At 55.8% G+C, this 22,255-nt stretch overlaps 1 protein-coding gene across 5 annotated transcripts in view; it reads right to left on the bottom strand.

The window, feature by feature from the left end:
- The window catches only part of AGRN (agrin), a 109,204-nt gene that overhangs the window by 30,378 nt on the left and 56,571 nt on the right, over nt 1-22,255 (bottom strand). For all 5 annotated transcript variants that reach the window (XM_085080174.1, XM_085080175.1, XM_085080176.1 and 2 more), the window contains 13 exons: nt 19,461-19,682; nt 15,971-16,165; nt 14,392-14,592; nt 11,098-11,243; nt 10,906-11,011; nt 10,063-10,176; nt 8,615-8,779; nt 6,223-6,366; nt 5,287-5,411; nt 4,573-4,678; nt 3,452-3,838; nt 3,147-3,281; nt 946-1,073 (listed from right to left, as the gene is read on the bottom strand). In XM_085080174.1, the coding sequence (XP_084936300.1) occupies nt 946-1,073; nt 3,147-3,281; nt 3,452-3,838; nt 4,573-4,678; nt 5,287-5,411; nt 6,223-6,366; nt 8,615-8,779; nt 10,063-10,176; nt 10,906-11,011; nt 11,098-11,243; nt 14,392-14,592; nt 15,971-16,165; nt 19,461-19,682 (2,174 nt within the window). The remainder of the gene's footprint in view (nt 1-945; nt 1,074-3,146; nt 3,282-3,451; nt 3,839-4,572; nt 4,679-5,286; nt 5,412-6,222; nt 6,367-8,614; nt 8,780-10,062; nt 10,177-10,905; nt 11,012-11,097; nt 11,244-14,391; nt 14,593-15,970; nt 16,166-19,460; nt 19,683-22,255) is intronic.

The following is a 22,255-nucleotide window of genomic DNA, read 5'->3' as shown; positions in this document are numbered from 1 at the left end:
CCTGTGGAGCTGCTCAGATCCCACAATTCCCTCACTCCCTGCAGTGCCAGGATTCCCTTTCTTATCCCATCCCATCCCTGATCCCACAATTCCCTCACTCCCTGCAGTGCCAGGATTCCCCTCCCAGCCCCATCCCATCCCATCCCTGATCCCACAATTCTGTGACTCCATGGAGCAGCAGGATTCCCTTTCCTGCCCCATCCCAACCCTTTTCTGCTCCATCCCAACCCTGATCCCACAATTCTGTGACTCCCTGGTATATCAGAATTCCCTTTTCTGCCCCATCCCAGCCCCTATCCCACAATTCTCTCACTCCTTGGTGTGTCAGGATTCCTTTTTCAGCCCCATCCCATCCCATCCCATCCCATCCCATCCCATCCCATCCCATCCCTTTTCTGCCCCATCCCATCCCTGATCCCACAATCCTCTGACTCCATGGAGTGCCAGGATTCCCTTTCCTGCCCCATCCCATCTCATCCCATCCCATCCCTGATCTTACAATTCCCTCACTCCCTGGAGTGCCAGGATCCCCTTTTCCGCCCCACCCCATACCATCCCATCCCTGATCCCACAATTCTCTGACTCCACAGAGTGCCAGGATTCCCTTTCCTGCCCCACCCCATCCCATCCCACCCCATCCCTGATCCCACAATTCCCTCACTCCCTGCAGTTCCAGGATTCCCCTCCCATCCCATCCCATCCCTGATCCCACAATTCCCTCACTCTCTGCAGTTCCAGAATTCCCCTCCCAGCCCCACCCCATCCCAAATCCTACAATTCCCTCACTCCCTGCAGTTCCAGGATTCCATCCCATCCCATCCCATCCCATCCCATCCCATCCCTTTTCTGCCACATCCCAACCCTGATCCCACAGTTCTGTGACTCCCTGGTATATCAGAATTCCCTTTTCTGCCCCATCCCCTCCCATCCCACCCCATCACTCACGGCGCTCTCGATGCTCCTCGCCGTCTCCCCGAACAGCTCCGATTTGGGGTCAGCCATCTCCGGCGTGTAGAACAGCTCCTGGCCCTCCACCTCCTCCAGGATCAGCACCCCCTGGAACACCTTGGTGGCTGCAGGAGGAACAGGACACAGAACCCTTTAGGGCAGCAGGGCAGGCGGGGCTGGGGGAGGCTGGAATCCCTGCAGAAGGAAGGGGATGGAGGGTGGGTAGTGCCAGTGGGGGTTAGTGGGGATGGGGATGGGGATGGGGCTGGGCAGCCATGGAGGGTTAGTCTGGAGAGCATGGAACAGGCCAGGCTGGAGATGGCAGCTTTACCAGACGTGTCCTGAGAGCTCCGCCCTGGAGAGAGGCCCTGCACCCTTGGGTGACAAGAGAGACACGTTAGAGGACACACAGGGACACCAACGGGACACCAAAGGGACACCATGGGGCGCGGAGGGGTTGGGGACACAAAGGAGACCTGGTGCAGGGGAGGGCAGCCCTGCAAACCCCCCTGGGAATGCCAGGGGTGGAAACCTTCTGGGGTGCAGAGGATGGAGAGATCCTGCTGTGGAACCACACAGGAAATTCCCTTTTCCACACAGGAAATTCCCTTTTCCTTCTCCCTCTTCCACACAGGAAATTCCCTTTTCCTTCTCCCTTTTCCACACAGGAAATTCCCTTTTCCTTCTCCCTCTTCCACACAGGAAATTCCCTTTTCCTTCTCCCTTTTCCATGCAGGAAATTCCCTTTTCCTTCTCCCTTTTCCTTCTCCCTTTTCCTTCCCCCTTTTCCACACAGGAAATTCCCTTTTCCTTCTCCCTTTTCCTTCTCCCTCTTCCACACAGGAAATTCCCTTTTCCTTCTCCCCTTTCCACACAGGAAATTCCCTTTTCCTTCTCCCCTTTCCACACAGGAAATTCCCTTTTCCTTCTCCCTTTTCCACACAGGAAATTCCCTTTTCCTTCTCCCTTTTCCACACAGGAAATTCCCTTTTCCTTCTCCCTTTCCCTTTCCCTCTCCTTTTTCCTTTTCCCTTTCCTTTTCCCTTTCTCTTTCCCTCTTGTTTTTCCTTTTTCCTTTCTCCTTTCCCTCTCCTTTTTCCTTTTTCCCTTTTCCTTTCCTTTTCCCTTTCCCTCTCCCTCTTTCTTTCCCTCTTCCTCTCCCTTTCCTGTTCCTTTTCTCTTTCCCTCTCCTTTTCCCTTTTCTTTTCCCTTTTCCCTTTCCTTTTTCCTTTCCTTTTCCCTTCCTCTCTCCCATTCCCATTCCCTCTCCGATGGGTTTTTCCCTCTGTCCTTTGTGGGTTCAAAGGGGAAAGCAGTGTTTTCCTCAGAGGAAAAGGGGATATCCCGCTGGAAACCCCAAGGAACAAGGAAGGACCTCAGTGAGGGAAAATCTGTGACAATTTTCAGGAAAATGAGGATATTGTGACAGAGCAGAGATGGTTCTCTGTGCTTCCTCAGCGTGTGGGAAGGAGGAGAAATCCCACTGGGATCAGCAAACAGCCCTGGGATCCACAGGAGGGGCTCAGGGGACACTGATCTGCTGTCCCTGCCTGTCCCTGCCTGTCCCTGCCTGTCCCTGCACCAAACTGCTCCATTCACCTGCAGAGCTCTCTGTGCCATCCCATCCTGTGGGATTTCTGATTCCTGACCCCAAAAGGATCCCAGTACCCTCCTCCAGCCCCAATTCACCTGCAGAGCTCTCTGTGCGATCCTGTCCTGCAAGATCCCAAATTTCTGACTCCAAAAGGACCCCAGAGCCCTTCCCCAGCCCCAGTTCACCTGGAGAGTTCTTTGTGTCATCCCATCCTGTGGGATTTCTGATTCCTGACCCCAAAGGAACCCCAAAGGAACCCCAAAGGAACCCCAGAGCCTTCATCCAGCCCTAATTCACCCAGAGAAGTCTCTGTGCCATCCCACCTTGTGGGATTTCTGACTCCAGACCCCAAAAGGACCCCAAAGGGACCCCAAGGGACCCCAAAGGGACCCCAAAGGGACCCCAAATGACCCCATACTCTCCCCCAGCCCCAGTTCACCTGGAGAGTTATTTGTGCCATCCCACCCTGTGGGATTTCTGACTCCAGACCCCAAAAGGACCCCAAAAGGACCCCAAAGGGACCCCAAAGGGACCCCAAAGGGACCCCAAAGGGACCCCAAAAGGACCCCAGCAGGACCCCAGACTCTCCCCCAGCCCAGCTCACCTGGGCAGTTGCTCCCCTCGGCATCCAGCGCCGCGGTTTTGCCGTCGGAGCAGCAGCCCAGCGGGGTGTTGTAGCACGTGGCTCTCTCGATGGCAGGCGTGGATGTCACCTGTCCTTCCTCCAGCTCCTCCTCCCCTGGGGACAGCCACAGGTCAGCAGTGCCACCTCCCTGAGTGCCACCAGCTCCAGCCACGGTGGCACCAGGGAAGATTATCCAGAGAAGATCATCCAGGGAAGGTCAGGGTGGCACCAGGGTGGCCCAGGTGGCACCAGGGGGTGGCTGAAGCCACCAAGGTGACACTCACCGGCAGATCCTGCCCCGCTGGACTCCTGGTCCCCGCTGGCACCCAGCTCCTGGTCCCCGCTGCCCTCGGCGCTGCCCGACTCGCCGTAGCCCGGCTGGCTGGTGGCCAACACCACGGGCGCGGTGGCCAGCGGCCGGATGGTGGCCTTGTGCGCGCCGTGGGTCACCCAGGCCGTGGTGGCCGGCCTGGCCGTGGTGGCACGCCGCGTGGTGGGGTGGTGGCTTCGCTCCGTGGGTTTGGCTTCCGGCGGCACGGAGCTGGTGGCCACCGTGGAGGGCTCTGGGGCTGGCGTGGTGGCCCGGGGGGGTGGTGGCAGCAGGGGACTGTCCGGGGGCAGCGTGGGCAGCGGCGTGGGGGACTCGGGGACACTGGTGTGGGTCACTGACTCTGTGGGGAGGAGCAGACACGGGTGAGGAGGGAGGTGGGGACAGCCGGGGTGGCACTGGGGAGGAGGTGACAGACCTGGGGAAGGGCAGCTGATGTGCCAGGGGTGGCCCTGAGGTGGTGGCTGGACATCGGGGGCTGGCATGGGGGGCTGCCCAGGGACACTGTGTGACACTGCCCAGGGACACTGTGTGACACTGCCCAGGACACTCAGGGTGGCATTGGCACAGGGACACTCAGTGTGACACTGCCCAGGACACTCAGTGTCACCACCCAGGACACTCAGTGTGGCACTGCCCAGGGGACACTCACCATGACACTGCCCAGGGACACTCAGTGTGACATTGGCACAGGGACACTGTGTGACACTGCCCAGGGACACTCAGTGTGACACTGCCCAGGACACTCAGTGTGACACTGCTCAGGACACTCAGTGTGACACTGCTCAGGGACACTCAGTGTCACCACCCAGGACACTCTGTGACACTGCCCAGGACACTCAATGTGACATTAGCACAGGGACACTCAGTGTGACACCTCCTGGGGACACTCAGTGACACTGCCCAGGACACTCACCATGGCACTGCCCAGGACACTCAGTGTCACCGCCCAGGACACTCAGCGTGACATTGGCACAGGGACACTGTGTGACACTGCCCAGGGACACTCTGTGACACTGCCCGGGACACTCAGTGTCACCACCCAGGACACTCAGTGTCACCGCCCAGGACACTCACCGTGGCACTGTCCCACGTGTTTGACAGTGATGAGCTGGCCCTGGCGGCAGGCGATGGTCAGCAGCTGGCACTGATCCCCGTAGGTGACACCGTCGGAGCCACACACCTGGGGACACAGGGACAGCCCAGCTGCACCCCTGGGCTCCTCCCAGAGTGACCCCAAATCCTGGGAGCGTTTTGGGGAACTGTGGGGCACAGAGGGACCTGGGGTGGGCTGGGGACACAGCTGGGGACAGCTGTGACTCTGGTGTCACCTTTGGGGACACATCCAGGGACACCTGTGACTCAGGTGTCACTCTCTCCCAGCAGGGAACAATCACCTGCCTGGTTTGTGGGGGTGACACATCAGCCCCCCAGTGTCCCCAACCCCCCAGTCCCCCCAGTGTCCCCAGTCCCCCTGTCCCCGCAGGCTGCTGTCCCCAGACCCCCCCTGTCCCCCCCGATGTCCCCAAACTCCCCTGTCTCCCCAGTGTCCCCAAACCCCCTGTCCTCCCAGGCTGCTGTCCCCAAACTCCCCTGTCTCCCCAGTGTCCCCAAACCCCTGTCCTCCCAGGCTGCTGTCCCCCCCCCTGTCCCCCAGTGTCCCCAAACCCCGCTGTCCCCCAGCTGCTGTCCCCCAGTGTCCCCAAACCCCACTGTCCCCCCAGCTGTCCCCCCAGCTGCTGTCCCCCCCAGTGTCCCCAACCCGCTGTCCCCCGGCTGCTGTCCCCAGACCTTGGTGCCGTTGGCCTGGGCGCAGAGCGGTGAGGGACACTCGCAGTGGGCAAAGCCGTTCAGCTCCACGCAGGAAGCTCCAAACTCACAGCTCAGCTCGGAGCAGGATTTGGGGGCTGAGGGGTCTGGGGAGAGGGAGGGGAGAGGGGAGAATGAGAGAAGGTGGGTGGGAACTGGAATTGCAGTTGTAGGAACCAAAACCCCAATTAGAAAACCAAAATTCCAGTTACACAAGATCCAAAATCCCAATTGTAGGAACCGAAATCCCAATTATAAAGGAACTGAAATCCCAATTGAAGGAACCAAAATCCCAATTAGATAACCAAAATCCCAATTATAAAAGAATCAAAATCCCCATCACGCAGGAACCAAAATCCCAATTAAACAACCAAAATCCCCATCACACAGGAACTAAAATCCCAATTATACAGGAACCAAAATCCCAAATATAAAGGAATCAAAATCCCAATTACACAGGAACTAAAATCCCAATTATACAGGAACCCAAAACCCTAATTATAGGAACCAAAATCCCAATTATAAAGGAACCCAAAATCCCAGTTATGGGAACCAAAATCCCAATTAAACAACCAAAATCCCAGTTACACAGGAACTAAAATGCAATCATAAAGGAACCAAAATCCCAATTAAACAACCAAAATCCCAATTACACAGGAACCAAAATCCCCATTACTCATGAACCAAAATCCCAATTATAAAGGAATCAAAATCCCAATTATAAAGGAATCAAAATCCCAATTATAAAGGAATCAAAATCCCAATTATAAAGGAACCAAAATCCCAGTTAGTCAGGAACTAAAATCCTAATTATACATGAACCAAAATCCCAATTACTCACAAACCAAAATCCCCATCACGCATGAACCAAAACCCCAATCCCATGACCCCAAACCCCAATCCCCGGGCGCCCCACACCTTTCTGGCAGCCGCTGGTGCCCAGCTTGCTGCCGTCGGGGCACTGGGTGCACTTCATGCCCGTGATGCCAGTCCTGCAGGAGCACAGCCCCGTCATCTGCTCGCAGTCATCCCGCACCGAGCCCACCGCGTCACAGTGACACGCTGCGCAGGGGAAAAACACCGTTAGAGGGCTGGAAATGGGGAAAAAACCCACTGTTATAGGGTGGGGAAGGGGGAAACCCACTGTTGTAGGGTGGGGAAGGGGGAAAAAACACAGAGGGTTGGAAAGGGGAAAAAACCCCACTGTTAGAGGGTGGGAAAGAGGGGGAAAAAAACACTGTGACAATATGGGAAGGGGGAAAAAACTGTTATAGGGTGGGAAAGGGCAAAAACCCGTTGTTATAGGGTGAGAAAGAGGAAAAAAACACTGTTATAGGGCAGGGGAAGGGGGAAAAACCCATTGTTATAGGGTGGGAAAGGGGGAAACACTGTTATAGGGTGGGAAAGGGGGAAAACCCATTGTTATAGGGTGGGAAAAGGGGAAAAAACACTGTTATAGGACAGGGGAAGGGGGAAAAACCCATTGTTATAGGGTGGGGAAGGGGGAAAACACAGTGACAGGATGGGAAAAGGGGAAAAACAGAGTGACAAGATGGGAAAAGGGAAAAATCCATTGTTAGAGGAAGGGAAAGAGGGAAAAAACACAGTTATAGGGCAGGGGAAGGGGAAAAACCCATTGTTACAGGGTGGGAAAGGGGGAAAACCCATTGTTATAGGGTGGGCAAGGGGGAAAAACCCATTGTTATAGGGTGGGCAAGGGGGAAAAACCCACTGTTAGAGGATGGGAAAGAGGGAAAACTATTTTTATAGGGTGGGAAGTGGGAAAAACCCATTGTTATAGGGTGGGAAAGGGGGAAAACACTGTTATAGGGTGGGAAAGGGGGAAAACCCATTGTTATAGGGTGGGAAAGGGGGAAAACACTGTAATAGGGTGGGAAAGGGCAAAAACCTGTTGTTATAGGGTGAGAAAGAGGAAAAAAACACTGTCATAGGGCAGGGGAAGGGGGAAAAACCCATTGTTATAGGGTGGGAAAAGGGAAAAAAAACACAGTCACAGGATGGGAAAGAGGGAAAAAAACATTGTTATGGGGTGGGAAAGGGGAAAACTACTGTTATAGGGTGGGAAAAGGGAAAACCCACTGTTAGAGGGTGGAAAAAAAAACCCAAAAACCAAAAAAAAAAAAAACACAAACAAAAAACCCAACAAAAAAAACCCAAACAAAAAACCCACAAAAAAAAAACAAAAAAAACCCAAACAAAAACCCAAAAAAAAAACCACAAGGAAGGGGAAAAACCCATTGTTATAGGGTGGGGAAGGGGAAAACCCCATTTTATAGGGTGGGAAAGGGGGAAAAACAACACTGTTATAGGGTGGGGAAGGGGAAAAAACACTGTTATAGGGTGGGAAATGGGGAAAACATTGTTATAGGACAGGAAAGGGGGAAAAACACAGTGACAGGATGGGAAAAGGGAAAAACCCATTGTTAGAGGGTGGGAAAGGGGGAAAACCATTGTTAGAGAGTGGGAAAGAGGGGAAAACACTGTTAGAGAGTGGGAAAGGGGGAAACCCCATTGTTATGGGGTGGGAAAGGGGGAAAAACCCATTGTTATAGGGTGGGAAAGAGGGAAAACATTGCTGGTGGATTGGTGGAGGCAGGAATTCCCTCAGGAATCCATGTGGGGAAGGGGTGGCAGTGTCCTGTCCCTGTCCCTCTCAGGGAGTGTCCCATCCTTGTCCCATTCTGGCTGGTGTCCCACCCCTGTCCCACTCATGGCTGGTGTCCCACCCTGTCACTCAGGGAGTGTCCCACCCCTGTTCCCCCCACAGGACTGTCCTGTCACTCACGGCTGGTGTCCCAGCCCTGTCCCACTCATGGCTGCTGTCCCACCCCTGTCCCCCCCAGGACTGTCCCCTGTCACTCATGGCTGGTGTCCCATCCCTGTCCCACTCATGGCTGGTGTCCCATCCCTGTCACCCAGGGAGTGTCCCACCAAAATCCCTGTCCCCCCAGGATTGTCCCTGTCACTCATGGCTGGTGTCCCACCCTGTCCCCCCCAGGACTGTCCCCTGTCACTCAAGGAGAGTCCCACCCCTGTCCCACTCATGGCTGGTGTCCCACCCTGTCCCCCCGAGACTGTCCCCGTCACTCAGGGCTGGTGTCCCACCCCTGTCCCACTCATGGCTGATGTCTCACTCAGGGAGTGTCCCACCCCTGTCCCTCCCCGGGACTGTCCCCTGTCACTCAAGGAGAGTCCCACCCCTGTCCCACTCATGGCTGATGTCCCATCACCCATGGCTGCTGTCCCACCCTGTCACTCAGGGAGTGTCCCACCCTGTCCCCTCACTCACGGGTGCAGCCGCTCTTGCCGTCGGTGACGATGCCGCGGAAGTTCCAGAAGCCAGGCTCGCAGCGGTCACACTTGAGGCCACCCACGCCGGGCTTGCAGGAGCACTGCCCCGTGCTGGGGTCACACGAGCCACCGTACGAGCCGTAGGGGTTGCACTGGCAGGTGCCTGGGACAGCAGGGGACACCGCCGTGTCACCCACCGTGTGTCACCGGCTGTCACCGCGCCTCTCCTCCGAGGGGAGCTCAACCCCCAGGGCTGAAGCGCTGCCATCAGGAGCTCCTCTCTCATTACCATCAAAGGGGAAGGAAGCCATTAGAGGGTGATTATTAATTCATTAGCCAGGAGCTTGATTGGGGGGAAGGCAGCCGGAGCTAGACAGGGAGACGCTGTCCTTGTCCCCGCGGGAAAGGGACATGGAGAGGGAGGGAGCAGCGGGAAAAGGGTGGGAGAGAACATCCCGAGGAGATTCCATGGATAAAGCTGTCCCAGGCGGTTCGAGCTGCTCCTTAAGTGCTGGTGACACCCTGAGGGACAATTTGCTGCCAGCCCAGGGACACGGGTGGGACACGAGCTGGGACACGAGCTGGAGGGATCTGGAATCCATGGATTGGGGGGACAGCATTTCCATGGGAAAACCCGAGGATGGTCACTGCCGGAGCGATGGAAATGCTGCTGTCCCCTGGAGTGTCCCCTGGGCAATGTCCCCAGAGCTCCTGCAGCACCCACTGAGCCCTCAGCCCACCCTGCATGGCCCAGACGTCCTCAGCTGCTGCTTTTCCCGTTATCCAGCTGGTTTTCCCCATTATCCAGCTGTTTCCCCACTATCCAACTGCTTTCCCCCTTATCCAGCTGTTTTCCCCATTATCCAGCTGTTTCCCCCATTATCCAGCTGTTTTCCCCATCATCCAGCTGCTTTCCCCCATTTTCCAGCTGTTTTTTCCCCGTTATCCAGCTGTTTCCCCATTATCCAGCTGCTTTCCCCATTATTCAGCCATTTCCCCCTCTTATCCAGCCGTTTCCCCCTCTTATCCAGCTGCTTTCCCCATTATCCAGCCGCCTTCCCTCTTATCCAGCCGCCTTCCCCCTTATCCAGCTGTTTCCCCCATTTTCCAGCTGTTTTTTCCCCGTTATCCAGCTGTTTCCCCGTTATCCAACTGCTTTTCCCATTATCCAGCTGTTTTCCCCATTATCCAGCCGCCTTCCCCCTTATCCAGCTGTTTTCCCCATTATCCAGCTACTTTTTCCCATTATCCAGCCGTTTTCCCCATTATCCAGCCGTTTCCCCATTATCCAGCTGTTTCCCCCATTATCCAGCCGTTTCCCCATTATCCAGCTGCTTTCCCCATTATCCACCTTCACCTCCCCAGGACAGCACCCCAAATCCTCCCCCACCCGCTCTGCCAGCCCCCCGAAGGTCCCTTTGTCCCCCAGGGACCTCTGTCACTCACTGGGACATCCGGCAGCTCCCACTCCCAGCGCCTGGGTGACATTGTCCGGGCAGCAGCCGTAGACGGTCTGGCTGCAGTGCAGGACCAGCAGGGGTGGTGGCGTGGTGGCCACGGCTGTGGGGGGGACAGGGACACTCGGGTCACTGTGGGACATGTCCATGGGTCCGGCAGAATTCCCACAAATCTTTAGGAAAATGCTGGGAATGGGAGGTGTGCATGGATCCGGCAGAATTCCCTAAATCCTTGTGGAGATGCTGGGAATGGGAGGTGTGCATGGATCCAGCAGAATTCCCTAAATCCTTGGGAAAGTGCTGGGAATGGGAGGTGTCCATGGATCCAGCAGAATTCCCTAAATCCTTGGGAAGATGCTGGGAACTGGAGGTGTCCATGGATCCAGCAGAATTCCCTAAATCCTTAGGAAAATGCTTGGAATGGAAGCTGTGCATGGATCCGGCAGAATTCCCCAAATCCCTGGAAAAATGCTGGGAATGGGATGTGTTCATGGATCCAGCAGAATTCCCTAAATCCTTGGGAAATGCTGGGAACAGGAGATGAGGTCCAAGCCTCGGCCAGGGAAAGGACAGGAGCAGTGCAGTGGGGGCAGCAAACAGGGACAGCGGGGTGGCATCAGCCAGCAGTTCCTGGTGTCCCCAGGGAAAGGGAACATCTGGGGACACACCCAGGGACACACCTGGGGACATGCCCAGTCAGGAGGCGTGGCTGCCCTTGGGGACACACCCGGGGACACAGCCAGGGACACACCAAGGGACACACCCAGGAACACATCCGGGGGACACACCAAGGGACACCCCCAGCCCGGAGGGTGACCAGGGAGGGACTCACCCCGACAGGCTCCCTGGCTAGTGACAAAGAGCTCCTGGCGTTTCTCACAGCGCGTCTTCTTCAGCTCGCACTCGTTGGCGTAGGTGACACCGTCAGAGCCACACACCTGCCGCCACAGCGAGGGGACAGCTCAGGACAGCCCTGGGACACGCTCCCCAGCCCGGGGAGGGGACAGCAGGGGACAGGGCTCACCGGGCTGCGGGGCACGGCCAGGCAGGTGAAGTCACACACGCAGGGCTCGTCCTCGGCGTCCTCGTCCCACCAGCCGCCGAACTGCCGGCAGCGCTCCTGCTCGCACTCGCTGCCATCCCCCGAGCCAGAGCCCCCCGAGCCGCACTCTGGGGACAAGGACAGCGCCATGGGGACACACAGGGCATGGGGACAAAGCCCTCTCCCAGCCAAACCTCGGCAGGTTTAACCTTTCGACCCCAAAATGCTGGACTGTCTAGAGTGGGATTTGATTCCTGCGCCTCAGGAAGATCCCTGTCCCTTGGGCAAGGCAGATGTGACACAGGGATGTGACAATAAAGTTACAGAGGGGCTTTAGCAGGTGGTCTGAGCTGCTCCTGCCACAGCAGGAACCAAACCAGGACCCTGTGGTCACCCGGCTGCCAGGAGGGACAGCTGCCACTCGGTTTGGTGACAATTCCACTCCGTGCTTTGATACAATTCCTTTTCCCCAATCCCAAACCCATCACACACAGAAAGATTGTGGTGCAGAGGAAGGGCTGGATTTGGGTTCAGAAGTTGGGTTTGGGAGAAGTTTGAAATCCCTGAGCCATCTCAACCTGGCTGTGATTTGGGTTCACAAGTTGGGTTTGAAATCCCTAATCCATCCCAGCCTGGCTGTGATTTGGGTTCACAAGTTGGGTTTGAAATCCCTAATCCATCCCAGCCTGGCTGTGATTTGGGGTTCAGGAGAGTTTGAAATCCCTAATCCATCCCAGCCTGGCTGTGATTTGGGGTTCAGGAGAGTTTGAAATCCCTAATCCATCCCAGCCTGGCTGTGATTTGGGTCCAGAAGAGATTTGAAATCCCGAAGAGATTTGAAATCCCAGATCCATCCCAGCCTGGCTGTGATTTGGGGTCAGAAGAGGTTTGAAATCCCTAATCCATCTCAAACTGGCTGTGATTTGGGTTCACAAGTTGGGTTGGAAATCCCAGCTCCATCCATCCCAGGCTGGCTGTGATTTGGGGTTCAGGAGAGTTTGAAATCCCTAATCCATCTCAAGCTGGCTGTGATTTGGGTTCACAAGTTGGGTTTGAAATCCCTGAGCCATCCCAGGCTGGCTGTGATTTGGGGTCAGAAGAAGTTTGAAATCCCTAATCCATCCCAGCCTGGCTGTGATTTGGGGTTCAGGAGAGTTTGAAATCCCTAATCCATCCCAGCCTGGCTGTGATTTGGGGTTCAGGAGAGTTTGAAATCCCTGAGCCATCCCAGCCTGGCTGTGATTTGGGGTTCAGGAGAGTTTGAAATCCCAGATCCATCTCAAGCTGGCTGTGCTTTGGGTTCCCAAGTTGGGTTGGAAATCCCAGATCCATCCCAGCCTGGCTGTGATTTGGGGTTCAGGAGAGTTTGAAATCCCAGATCCATCCCAGCCTGGCTGTGATTTGGGGTCAGAAGAGGTTTGAAATCCCTAATCCATCCCAGGCTGGCTGTGATTTGGGGTCAGAAGTTGGGTTTGAAATCTCAGCTCCATCCCAGGCTGGCTGTGATTTGGGGTTCAGGAGAGTTTGAAATCCCTAATCCATTCCAAGATGGCTGTAATTTGGGGTTCAGGAGAGTTTGAAATCCCTAATCCATCCCAGCCTGGCTGTGATTTGGGGTCAGAAGAGGTTTGAAATCCCAGCTCCATCCCAGGCTGGCTGTGCTTTGGGTTCACAGATTTGGTTTGCAATCCCAGCTCCACCCCAGGCTGGCTGAGCTCTGCAGGATGCTCGGAGCTCCAGCAGCAGCAGCAGCAGAGCTGTGGCTGATTTCAAAGGCTGCAGAAAAGGGGAAAGCCAGGGGGGGAAGGGGAACCTGGCCCTTTTTATGGCGTGATCAAAGGCTGGGCTTTGGCACTACACACAGAATTATTCAGGCTCCTCTTCCAGAGGGACAGCAACCTGAAATCCCCCGAGGAGGGCTGTGATCAAACACCCTGTTCTGTCTTCTCTCCCCCTCTCAGCTCTGCCCTGCTCTGACGTCCTTCCCAGCTCTCCCACCACGTGTGACAGGAGCCTGGCAATCTCAGCTCCCACAGCTGGCAGCTTTGGGTGCCACCAGGAATCCACAGCTTTCCCCAAAAATGGGAAAACTCAGCGGGGTTTTTTTGGTTTTAGCCTCGCCCAGTGAGGTAGAGCTGACCCCAAAATCTTCCCTGGAGCTCTGCTGAGTCAACAGAGGTGGGTTGGGGTGGAAGGGACATTAAAGATCACCCAGTTCCAAGCCCTGCCAGGGGCCTGGATGGCAGGGATGGCCTTGGAGAGGGAATATTGACCAGGGATGTGGAGACAGGACAAGAGGGAATGGCTTCAAACTGACAGAGGGGAAATTGAGGTTGGATAGAAGGAAGGAATTTAGGTTGGATATAAGGAATGAATTGCTCCCTGTGAGGGTGAGGAGGCCCAGAGAAGCTGTGGATGTCCCTGGAAGTGCCCAAGGCTGGATAGGCTTGGAAAAAGCTGGGATAGTGGAATAGGGGTTGGAATTAGATGGGGGCTGGGACTGGACCTGCTGCTCTGGGATTTGGGGTCTCACAGGGAGTGTGGCTGGGACAGGAGCTGCTGCTCTGGGGTTTTTGGGGTCTCACAGGGAGGTGTGGCTGGCACAGGACCTGCTCTGGGGGTTTTGGGGTCTCACAGGGAGTGTGGCTGGCACAGGAACTGCTTCTCTGGGGTTTTGGGGTCTCACAGGGAGGTATGGCTGGCACAGACACTGCTCCTCTGGGGTTTTGGGGTCTCACAGGGAGTGTGGCTGGCACTGGACCTGCTTCTCTGGGGTTTAGGGTCTCACAGGGAGGTTTGGCTGGCACAGGACCTGCTCCTCTGGGGTTTTGGGGTCTCACAGAGTGTGGCTGGCACAGGAGCTGCTCCTCTGGGGTTTTGGGGTCTCACAGGGAAGCGTGGCTGGCACAGGAGCTGCTGCTCTGGGTTTTGGGGTCTCACAGGGAGTGTGGCTGGCACAGGAGCTGCTCTGGGGTTTGGGGTCTCACAGGGAGTGTGGCTGGCACAGGAGCTGCTCTGGGGTTTTGGGGTCTCACAGGGAAGGGTGGCTGGCACTGGACCTGCTGCTCTGGGGTTTTTGGGTCTCACAGGGAGTGTGGCTGGCACAGGAGCTGCTCTGGGGTTTTTGGGGTCTCACAGAGTGTGGCTGGCACAGGAGCTGCTGCTCTGGGGTTTTGGGGTCTCACAGGTCACAACAAGGGACACTCCCAGTGCACAATCCCTCTCCCCTCCCTCCCTCCCTTTCCCCCAACCCCTGCAGAATCAGGAACAACCTACCATCCTCGCAGGGTCCCGTCCTGGCCACCTCGATGCTCTTCTGCTGCTGGCACGACGCCACCTGCAGCTGGCAGGGGCTGTCGTAGGTGACACCGTCGGTGCCACACACCGGGGCGAGGGGCTGGCGCTCGCAGCGGGGACACAGGCACTGCCCTGCCACACAGCGGCTGCCGAAGGAGCACACCGAGCTGCCACACGACTCTGGGGCACAGGGAGGGACACCATCAGCCACCTGGGTGGCCACCAGCCCTGTGGCACAGAGCTGGGGGTGATGCATTAAGGATTTTAGGTTCTTATTGTCCATGGATTTGTAATTCTGTAATTTTTTAGTGTGTAACTCTGGGCTCCATACAGGGTGCTAAGCTGCTGTTCTCTCTTTTTTTTTGGTCCTCTCTAAACACAAAACTCAAGGACACCTCACTGTCTCAGAGCCTGAGATACGTAAACAGCAGTGAATTAATTGGGGGAGCAAACTTGGGGTAATTGACTTCATTAGCTGAAGGTGTAATTGGAGGATTAACCCCTGATGGGCAAATGGACAGAAGTTATAAAGTATGAAAAACCTGTGGGCTTATAAAAAACTTATAAAGTATGAAAAACCTGTGAGCTTATTAAAAAACATAAAATATGAAAACCTCATGACCTGCTGTCCATTTTGGGTGTAGCCCTGGCTGGGCTGTGATTGCCCTGAATTCACCTGAAGTCCCCTCAATAAATACAACTGCTTTTTATTCCCTTAACCTTGTCCAGCTCTATTTTAGGTAATCCCAACAAGGCATCAGGGACACCAATGTCACATCCCTGCTCGTTTAAAAGACCTTGCCAGGGCTGGATAGCCACCCTGAGCATTCCCAATTCCCTCTCTTCCAGAGGCAGCTCCTTCCAGGCCACCAGGAAAAAAAATCCCATTAAACCATTGATTCTGGGAGTCATCCCACCCTCGCTCATCCTTCCCCAAACCCAGGCAGGATCTCACCCCAGCCCCAGCTGGACAGGTTTTTATGAGCCTCAAACCATCACGGCTTTTTGTCCTAATGAAGAAGCCAAGCAGGGCTTTTAATTCATTAAGAAATTAGCCCAGACAGCTCCTGGGGCTGGGGAGTGGGGAGGAAACGCAGAACAAAGAGGAATTAACCCCAGGGGATGGAGGGGAGGGAAAGGCACTGAAGGATCAAACAGATCCTCGCTGCTCTCCGTTCTGCTGGTGGCTGTTAACACGTTTTCAGCCTAATTCCTGACTCGGCCCAATGGACATTAATCCAATTTCTTTGCTTGGCTCAGACAAATAACACAGGGGGGCACAGAGGGGGAAACCAAACCAGCTGGGGCTAAAAAACCTGCTGGAGAGCCTGAAAATTATTCCAAACCAAAAATCGTTCCAAACCAAAAATCATTCCAACCAAATTATTCCAAACCAAAAGGGAAGAAGTTCACCCAGACAAGGGAAAAACCTCAGGGAAAGGCGTGACAGTGACCAAATCCACGGAATAAAAACACTCGGGATGATCAGAGCATCCTCTCCCCGCACCGCCAGCAGCGGGAGCCACACGAGGGACAAAGGGGACGCTGTCACACTCACTGCAGTCCCCTTGGGCGGCCACCTGGATGTCCTTCTGCTGGGTGCAGGCGCGGACGTGCAGCTCGCACTCGCTGCCGTAGGTGTTGCCGTCGGTGCCACACACGGGCTGCGCCGAGGGGACACACTCGGTGGGACACACGCAGCGCCCCGTCTCCGCCTCGCAGATGGCCCCGAACTGGCATTTGCCGCAGCGGTCTGGGCAGGGCGAGGATAAAATCGGGATTAAAACGGCGGGGAAGGCATTGAGAGAGTCAGTCAGTGCCTTGAAGATCATCTTTGAGAGACACCTTCTGCTCCAAGAACCATCCACCACCTGGATAATTCCAGCCACAGATTCTCTGGGCAACCTCCCCACCCTCCCAGGGAAGAATTCCTTCCCTAAAATCCCACCCAAAGCTCCTAATGCAGCTCTAAACCCTCCTGCTGCAGAAATAAAACCTCACTACATCTTCTCCCCCAGCTGAGCCCCTGCGGGAGCAGCAGTGAGGAAGGGAGGCAGGAGAGGCTGGGAGGAAGAAAGGCAAAAATCTCCTCCTCAAAGCCACCAGGAGAGACCTGAAATGTCGCTGTCACTGCGGCTGTTGGAGCTAAAGAGGTGGGAGAGAGCATAATTATGGTGAGCAATAAATCAGCCAGAGGCTCCAGGGGGAGAGAGGCAGCAGATTCCCCCAGGAAAACCTGGTGGGAAAGGGAACACCACCTTCGGCGTGTTTATTGTGCTGGATGCAGGTGTAACATCACACCTGACGCTCTCCCAGCCAGGCTAGGGACACAAAAAACCCTTTTATCTCGTAAAAAATCCCTCTCTAGCCGCGCAGGAGACACCAGGCTGCAGGCAGCACATCCTTCCTCCTGGGTATTCACTGATTCATCCTCTCCTTCAAACACCTCCCCTTCCTCCCTGCCACTCATCGCACCAGGAATTTGGCTCCAAGGTGCTTTTCCTGCTCTTGTCTTTCACACAGCAGCTGCTGCCTTGGCATGGGGGAGGAGAGGCAACGACCCCCTGCTCGGCTTGTGCTGCTGGTCTGGAGGTTTTTATCCTGGAGGATTTTATCCTGGAGATTTTTATCCTGGAGGATTTTATCCTGGAGATTTTTTATCCTGGAGATTTTTATCCTGGAGGTTTTTTTATCCTGGAGGATTTTATCCTGGAGATTTTTATCCTGGAGATTTTTTTTATCCTGGAGGTTTTTTTATCCTGGATTTTTTTTTATCCTGAAGGTTTTTTTTCCTGGAGATTTTTATATCCTGGAGGTTTTTATCCATGGCACAAATCCTGAGCCATGCACAGGATCTGCAGCTCAGGGCAGGCAGTTCCTGATTCCCAGCCTGAAGGTTTGGGGCAGAAAATCTGTGTTTCATAAACCTGCAATTAGCTCAGCCCCACCTGAACATGGCGAAGATTTGGTCCTGGGAGGAGGCAGTTCAGCCTGCAAAGGCTCCCTGAGTGGCACTGGGAGCAGATGGAAGTGGCTGGAGCAGGGAATGGGCACACCCAGGGGTGTTTGGGCAGCACTGCCAGGCGCAGGGTGGGATTTGGAGGGGATTTGGGGTGGATTTGGGGGCGATTTGAGGTGGATTTGGGGGGGATTTGGGGTGGATTTGGGGTGGATTCAGTGTCCCTCCCAGCTCAGGACATCCTGTGGTTCTGTGCTGTGCTGTGTCTGAGCTTCTGCTCAGAGAATTTTGCAATTTTTGTTTGCCATTTGGGTTCTGCTCAGGGATGGGGATGGATCCTGCTGATCTCCAGAGCAGCGTGGGAAGGTTTGCTGGGCAGGGGGACAGGGACATGAGGGGACAACTGCCACCTGCCTCCCCCCGAGCTTCCCCACCACCTCACACCCCTCAGGGTGGATCCTGGATCCTCTGCCAGCACCCTCCTGAGGTGAAACACAACCCCAAAGCCCTCTGTCCCCACGGGCAGTGCCACAGCTGGGCTGGAGTGACCATCTGCTGCTGTGTGCCAGCCTGGGCTGGGGCAAGGGGACGAGAAACAATGACAGAAGGACAAAACAACCAAACAACAACCATCCCCAGCCCCTCTCTGAGCACAGAGCTTGGCCCTGCTGTCCCTCTGGAGCACACAGGCCAAAAATGACAAAATAACAAGAAGAAATCAAGCCCCCAGCCCTAATGTCACCACAGGGTCCCTTGAGCTTCACCCTGATGTCCCTCTGGAGGACAGAGGCCAACAAGAAAAAACAATAACAAGAAAACAACTCCCCAGCCCAAATTTTACCACAAGGCCCCTTGGGCTTGATGCTGATGTCCCTTTTGAGCACACAGGCCATGAACAGCAACAAAACAATAACAAAACCCAAATATCACCACAGAGTCCCTTTGCTTGACCCTGAGGTCCCTTTTAAGCATACAGGCCATGAACAACACAGTAACAACAACAAAACAACAACAAACCCTGAATCTCACCACAGGGCTGCTTGTGCTTCACCCTGATGTCCCTTTTGAGGACACAGGCCATGAACAACCAAACAACAACAGGAAAACAACAACAAAACCCAAATCTCACCACAAGATCCCTTGTGTTTCACCCTGATGTCCCTCTGGAGCACACAGGCCATGAACAACAACCCAGCAAAAACCCCAAATCATACTGCAGGGCCCCTTGTGCTCGACCCTGATGCTCCTTTTGGGGACACAGGCCATGAACAACAACAAAACAATAACAAAATCCAAATTTCACCACAAGGCCTCTTGTGCTTGATGGCCCTCTGGAGCATGCAGGCCATGAACAACAGCACAACAACAAGAAAACAGGAACAAAACCCAAATCTCACCACAGGGCCCCTTGTGCTTGATGCGGATGTCCCTTTTGAGGAGACAGGCCATGAACAACAACAAAACACCAACAATAAAACAATAACAAACCCCATTTCTCACCGCAGGGCCCCTTGTGCTTGACACACATGTCCCTCTAGAGCACACAGGCCATGAACAACAAAATAAAAACAACATAACAACAGCAAAACAACCCCCAGCCCATCTCTCACCACAGGGCCCCTTGTGCTTGACACAGATGTCCCTCTGCAGCACACAGGCCATGAACAACAACCCAACAACAACAACAAAACAACAACAAACCCCAAATCTCACCACAGGGCCCCTTGTGCCAGACACGGATGTCCCTCTGCAGCACACAGGCCATGAACAACAACCCAACAAAAACCCCAAATCTCACCACAGGTCCCCTTGCACTTGACCCTGATGTCCCTTTTGAGGACACAGGCCATGAACAACAACAACAACCCAACAAAAACCCCAAATCATACCGCAGGGGCCCTTGTGCTTCACCCTGATGTCCCTCTGCAGCACTCAGGCCATGAACAACACAATAAAAACAAAAAAACAACAACAAAACACCCCCAGCCCATCTCTCACCACAAGGCCCCTTGTGCTTCACCCTGATGTCCCTCTGCAGCACGCAGGCCATGAACAACAACCCAACAACAACAAATACCCCATCTCTCACCGCAGGGCCCCTTGTGCTTGACGCGGATGTCCCTCTGCAGCACGCAGGCCATGGCGTCCAGCTCGCAGGGGTTGCCGTAGGTGCGCTGGTCGGTGCCACACACGGGGTCGTAGCGGCCCTGGCACTGCTGCTGGCACTCGCACACGGCCTCCTGGTTCTTCACCACGCACGCGGCGCCGAAGGCACACTCCACGCTCAGGCAGGGGCTGGGTGTGCCCAGGTCTGCGGAGGGACAGGAGGTGGCTCAGCGTGGCTGGCGGGTGGCCGGCGGAGCGGGATGTGCCGGTGTCCCCAGGCAGTGGTCAGCTGTCCACCCCGGCCGTGGGCAGTGCGCAGAGCCCTCCATGCCACCCGCCATGCCCGCTCAGCACGGTCCCCATGCGGGGCAGAGGTTAGGGATGGGCAGCAGGCATGGCAGCTTCTCTCAGGAGCAGGATTCCTGCCTCAGCCCCGCCAGCCCAGCTCCGTTCTGTGCCAAAGGGCTGCCAAGAAATGGGATCATTTTGGAGCCTTCCTCAAAGAGAGTGACCTCCCCTGTGATCCACACCCTTGGGATCACACTGTTACTGAAAAAACTCATCCTAACACCCCCTGTGGCATTCCCAGGAGGGGAGGGACATGCTGGCTGGGGAGGACATGCTTGGCTCCACCACACTGCTCATCCCCCTTCCCCTCCTCTTCCCAGGGAGCTGCCCTGTGGCCTTGGGGACATCCCGTGGCCTTGGGGACACCCTGTGACCTTGGGGACATCCCGTGGCCTTGGGGACATCCTGTGGCTTTGGGGACATTCCGTGGCCTTGGGGACACCCTGTGGCCTTGGGGACATCCCGTGGCCTTGGGGGTATCCCGTGGCCTTGGGGACACCCCATGGCCTTCCCTCAGCCCAGCCCTCAGGACATTCCCTCTGGATCCACAATCCCAGCCGAGCAGTGGGGTTGCTCAGGGTGACAAAGTGCCAGCAGAGAGCAAAGGCTGTGTCCCACTGGCAGGGACAGCCCTGGGCTCCTCCCAGCTCCCAATGTCCCTCCAGGATTCCCCCCAGCACCCAGGAAGGAGTGGCCGTGCTGCTGGGGACAGAGCCAGCACTGCCCAGTGACCCTGAGGACCCCGAGGGGCTGGGGCAGGGACAGGACACCACGGATTCCAGTGACAAGGACACAGGACGAGGACACAGGAGGGGACACACAACGCAGCCGAGGGGAGATGGAGAGCAGCAGACACAGCACAGCCCCAGCAGCGAGGCAGGCACGGAGCAGAGAGCAGGGAAAGGTCCCTCTGGAGTGGCCGGAGTGGCACCCTGGTCACTCCCCTGGTGGCACCAGGGGGTGGCAGCTCTGCAGAGCAGCTGCCCTGTGCCAGCCAGGAAGGACCCAGGCGTGCCTGGATCAGGATCTGCCTCTCTGGGAAGCACCTACCAAGTCCCAGCTGAGAGCTGAGGGTGTGCAAAGGAACAGGAGAAGGAAGGGGACAGTGACACACTGACACAGCTCCAGCCCCTCTCCAGCTGTGTCCCCAAGCTCCCCAGAATTGCTCCCTGGGCTGCTGCTCCCATCTGATTCTGTCTCCCTTATCTGTCCTACAACCACATCCCCAAACATACACCATTTCCACGGAGAAATCTCCTGATGGACACCACTTTCCTGGGCATGAAGCAAAGATATTCCCTGGTTTGAGCTCCAGGCTGACATTCCTGCCCCGGCAAGCACAGGGAAGGGCAGCCCTGATGGAGAACACTGACATTCCCAATCCTTCTCCAGCGGGAAACTGTGGGAATGTAACCCACGAAATTCCCAAATCCCAGCCTGGAATATCTCACACACACCTGTAGGCATCTCTGGGGGGTTGGCACTGATTTTGGAGGGTGGAGGAGCTGCTGGGCTGGGCTTTAATCAAGGCCTGCTTTGATTCCTGGCCCTGCTCCATCCTGGAGGGAGGCAGGGAAACTGAGGCACGGGGGAAGCAACCCTGGGTGATTCCAGGCTGTGATCCATGCTTGGAAGTGCTCCAGACCAGGCTTGGAGCAAGCTGGGATGGTGGAACTGGATTATTTAAGATCCCTTCTGACCCAAACCATTCCATGACTCTGGACAAACCCCAGGGATCTGGGAATCCCAGATTCTGGGAATATCCACGGAATACCGAGCTCTCCTGCCAGCCCAGCTGGAGATGAAGCTTTTTTGGAACCCATCAATCCACACCTGGGACCCCAGCAGGCTCCAGCACTGCTCCACAGGGAAATATCCCCAACAAAGAGCCCCTTGTGAGCCCAGAGGCTGGAGAAGGAGCTGGGATCCCTGCAGAGCTGAGCCTGGCAGGGACAAGCAGGACACAGAGCCGGGAAAAGCAGCACCACAGCCCCGGGGCAGGCAGGAACTGCGGGGAGGAGGAGGCAGGGAAGCGAGGAGGGTTAGTCAGGAGCAGGAGGAGAGGGAAAATCCACCAGGAGCAGTCCGGAGTGAGGCTCGCTAAGGAGTTGGGGGCTCCCAGCACCCACCTCAGCCTCGAGGGGTCAAGGCACAGCGAGCACCGCACAGGAGCCCAGAAATTTCCACTCCAGCAGGAAGAGTTTGGGGCTCGGGGTGGGACAAACCCCAGGGCAAGCTCTCCATCCCGAGGGGCTCTGAGGCCCAGCTAGAGAGAGGTGGGAGCAGTGAGAGGAGCCAGGAGTGTCCCTGGCCATGGAGAAGGGGCAGAGCCGAGCTGCCAGCAGAGGTGTCCGGGCAGGGAGCACGAGGGTGGTGCCAGGACAGAATTCCTTCCTCCACACAGGCAACACTGTAAAACACAAGACACAG

This window comes from Lichenostomus cassidix, chromosome 21 (assembly GCF_008360975.1).
Source record: "Lichenostomus cassidix isolate B80296 chromosome 21, HeHo_3.0, whole genome shotgun sequence".
NCBI lineage: Eukaryota > Metazoa > Chordata > Aves > Passeriformes > Meliphagidae > Lichenostomus > Lichenostomus cassidix.
Note: the sequence above shows the minus strand (reverse complement) of the source record. Positions and strands in the feature narration are given on the sequence as shown.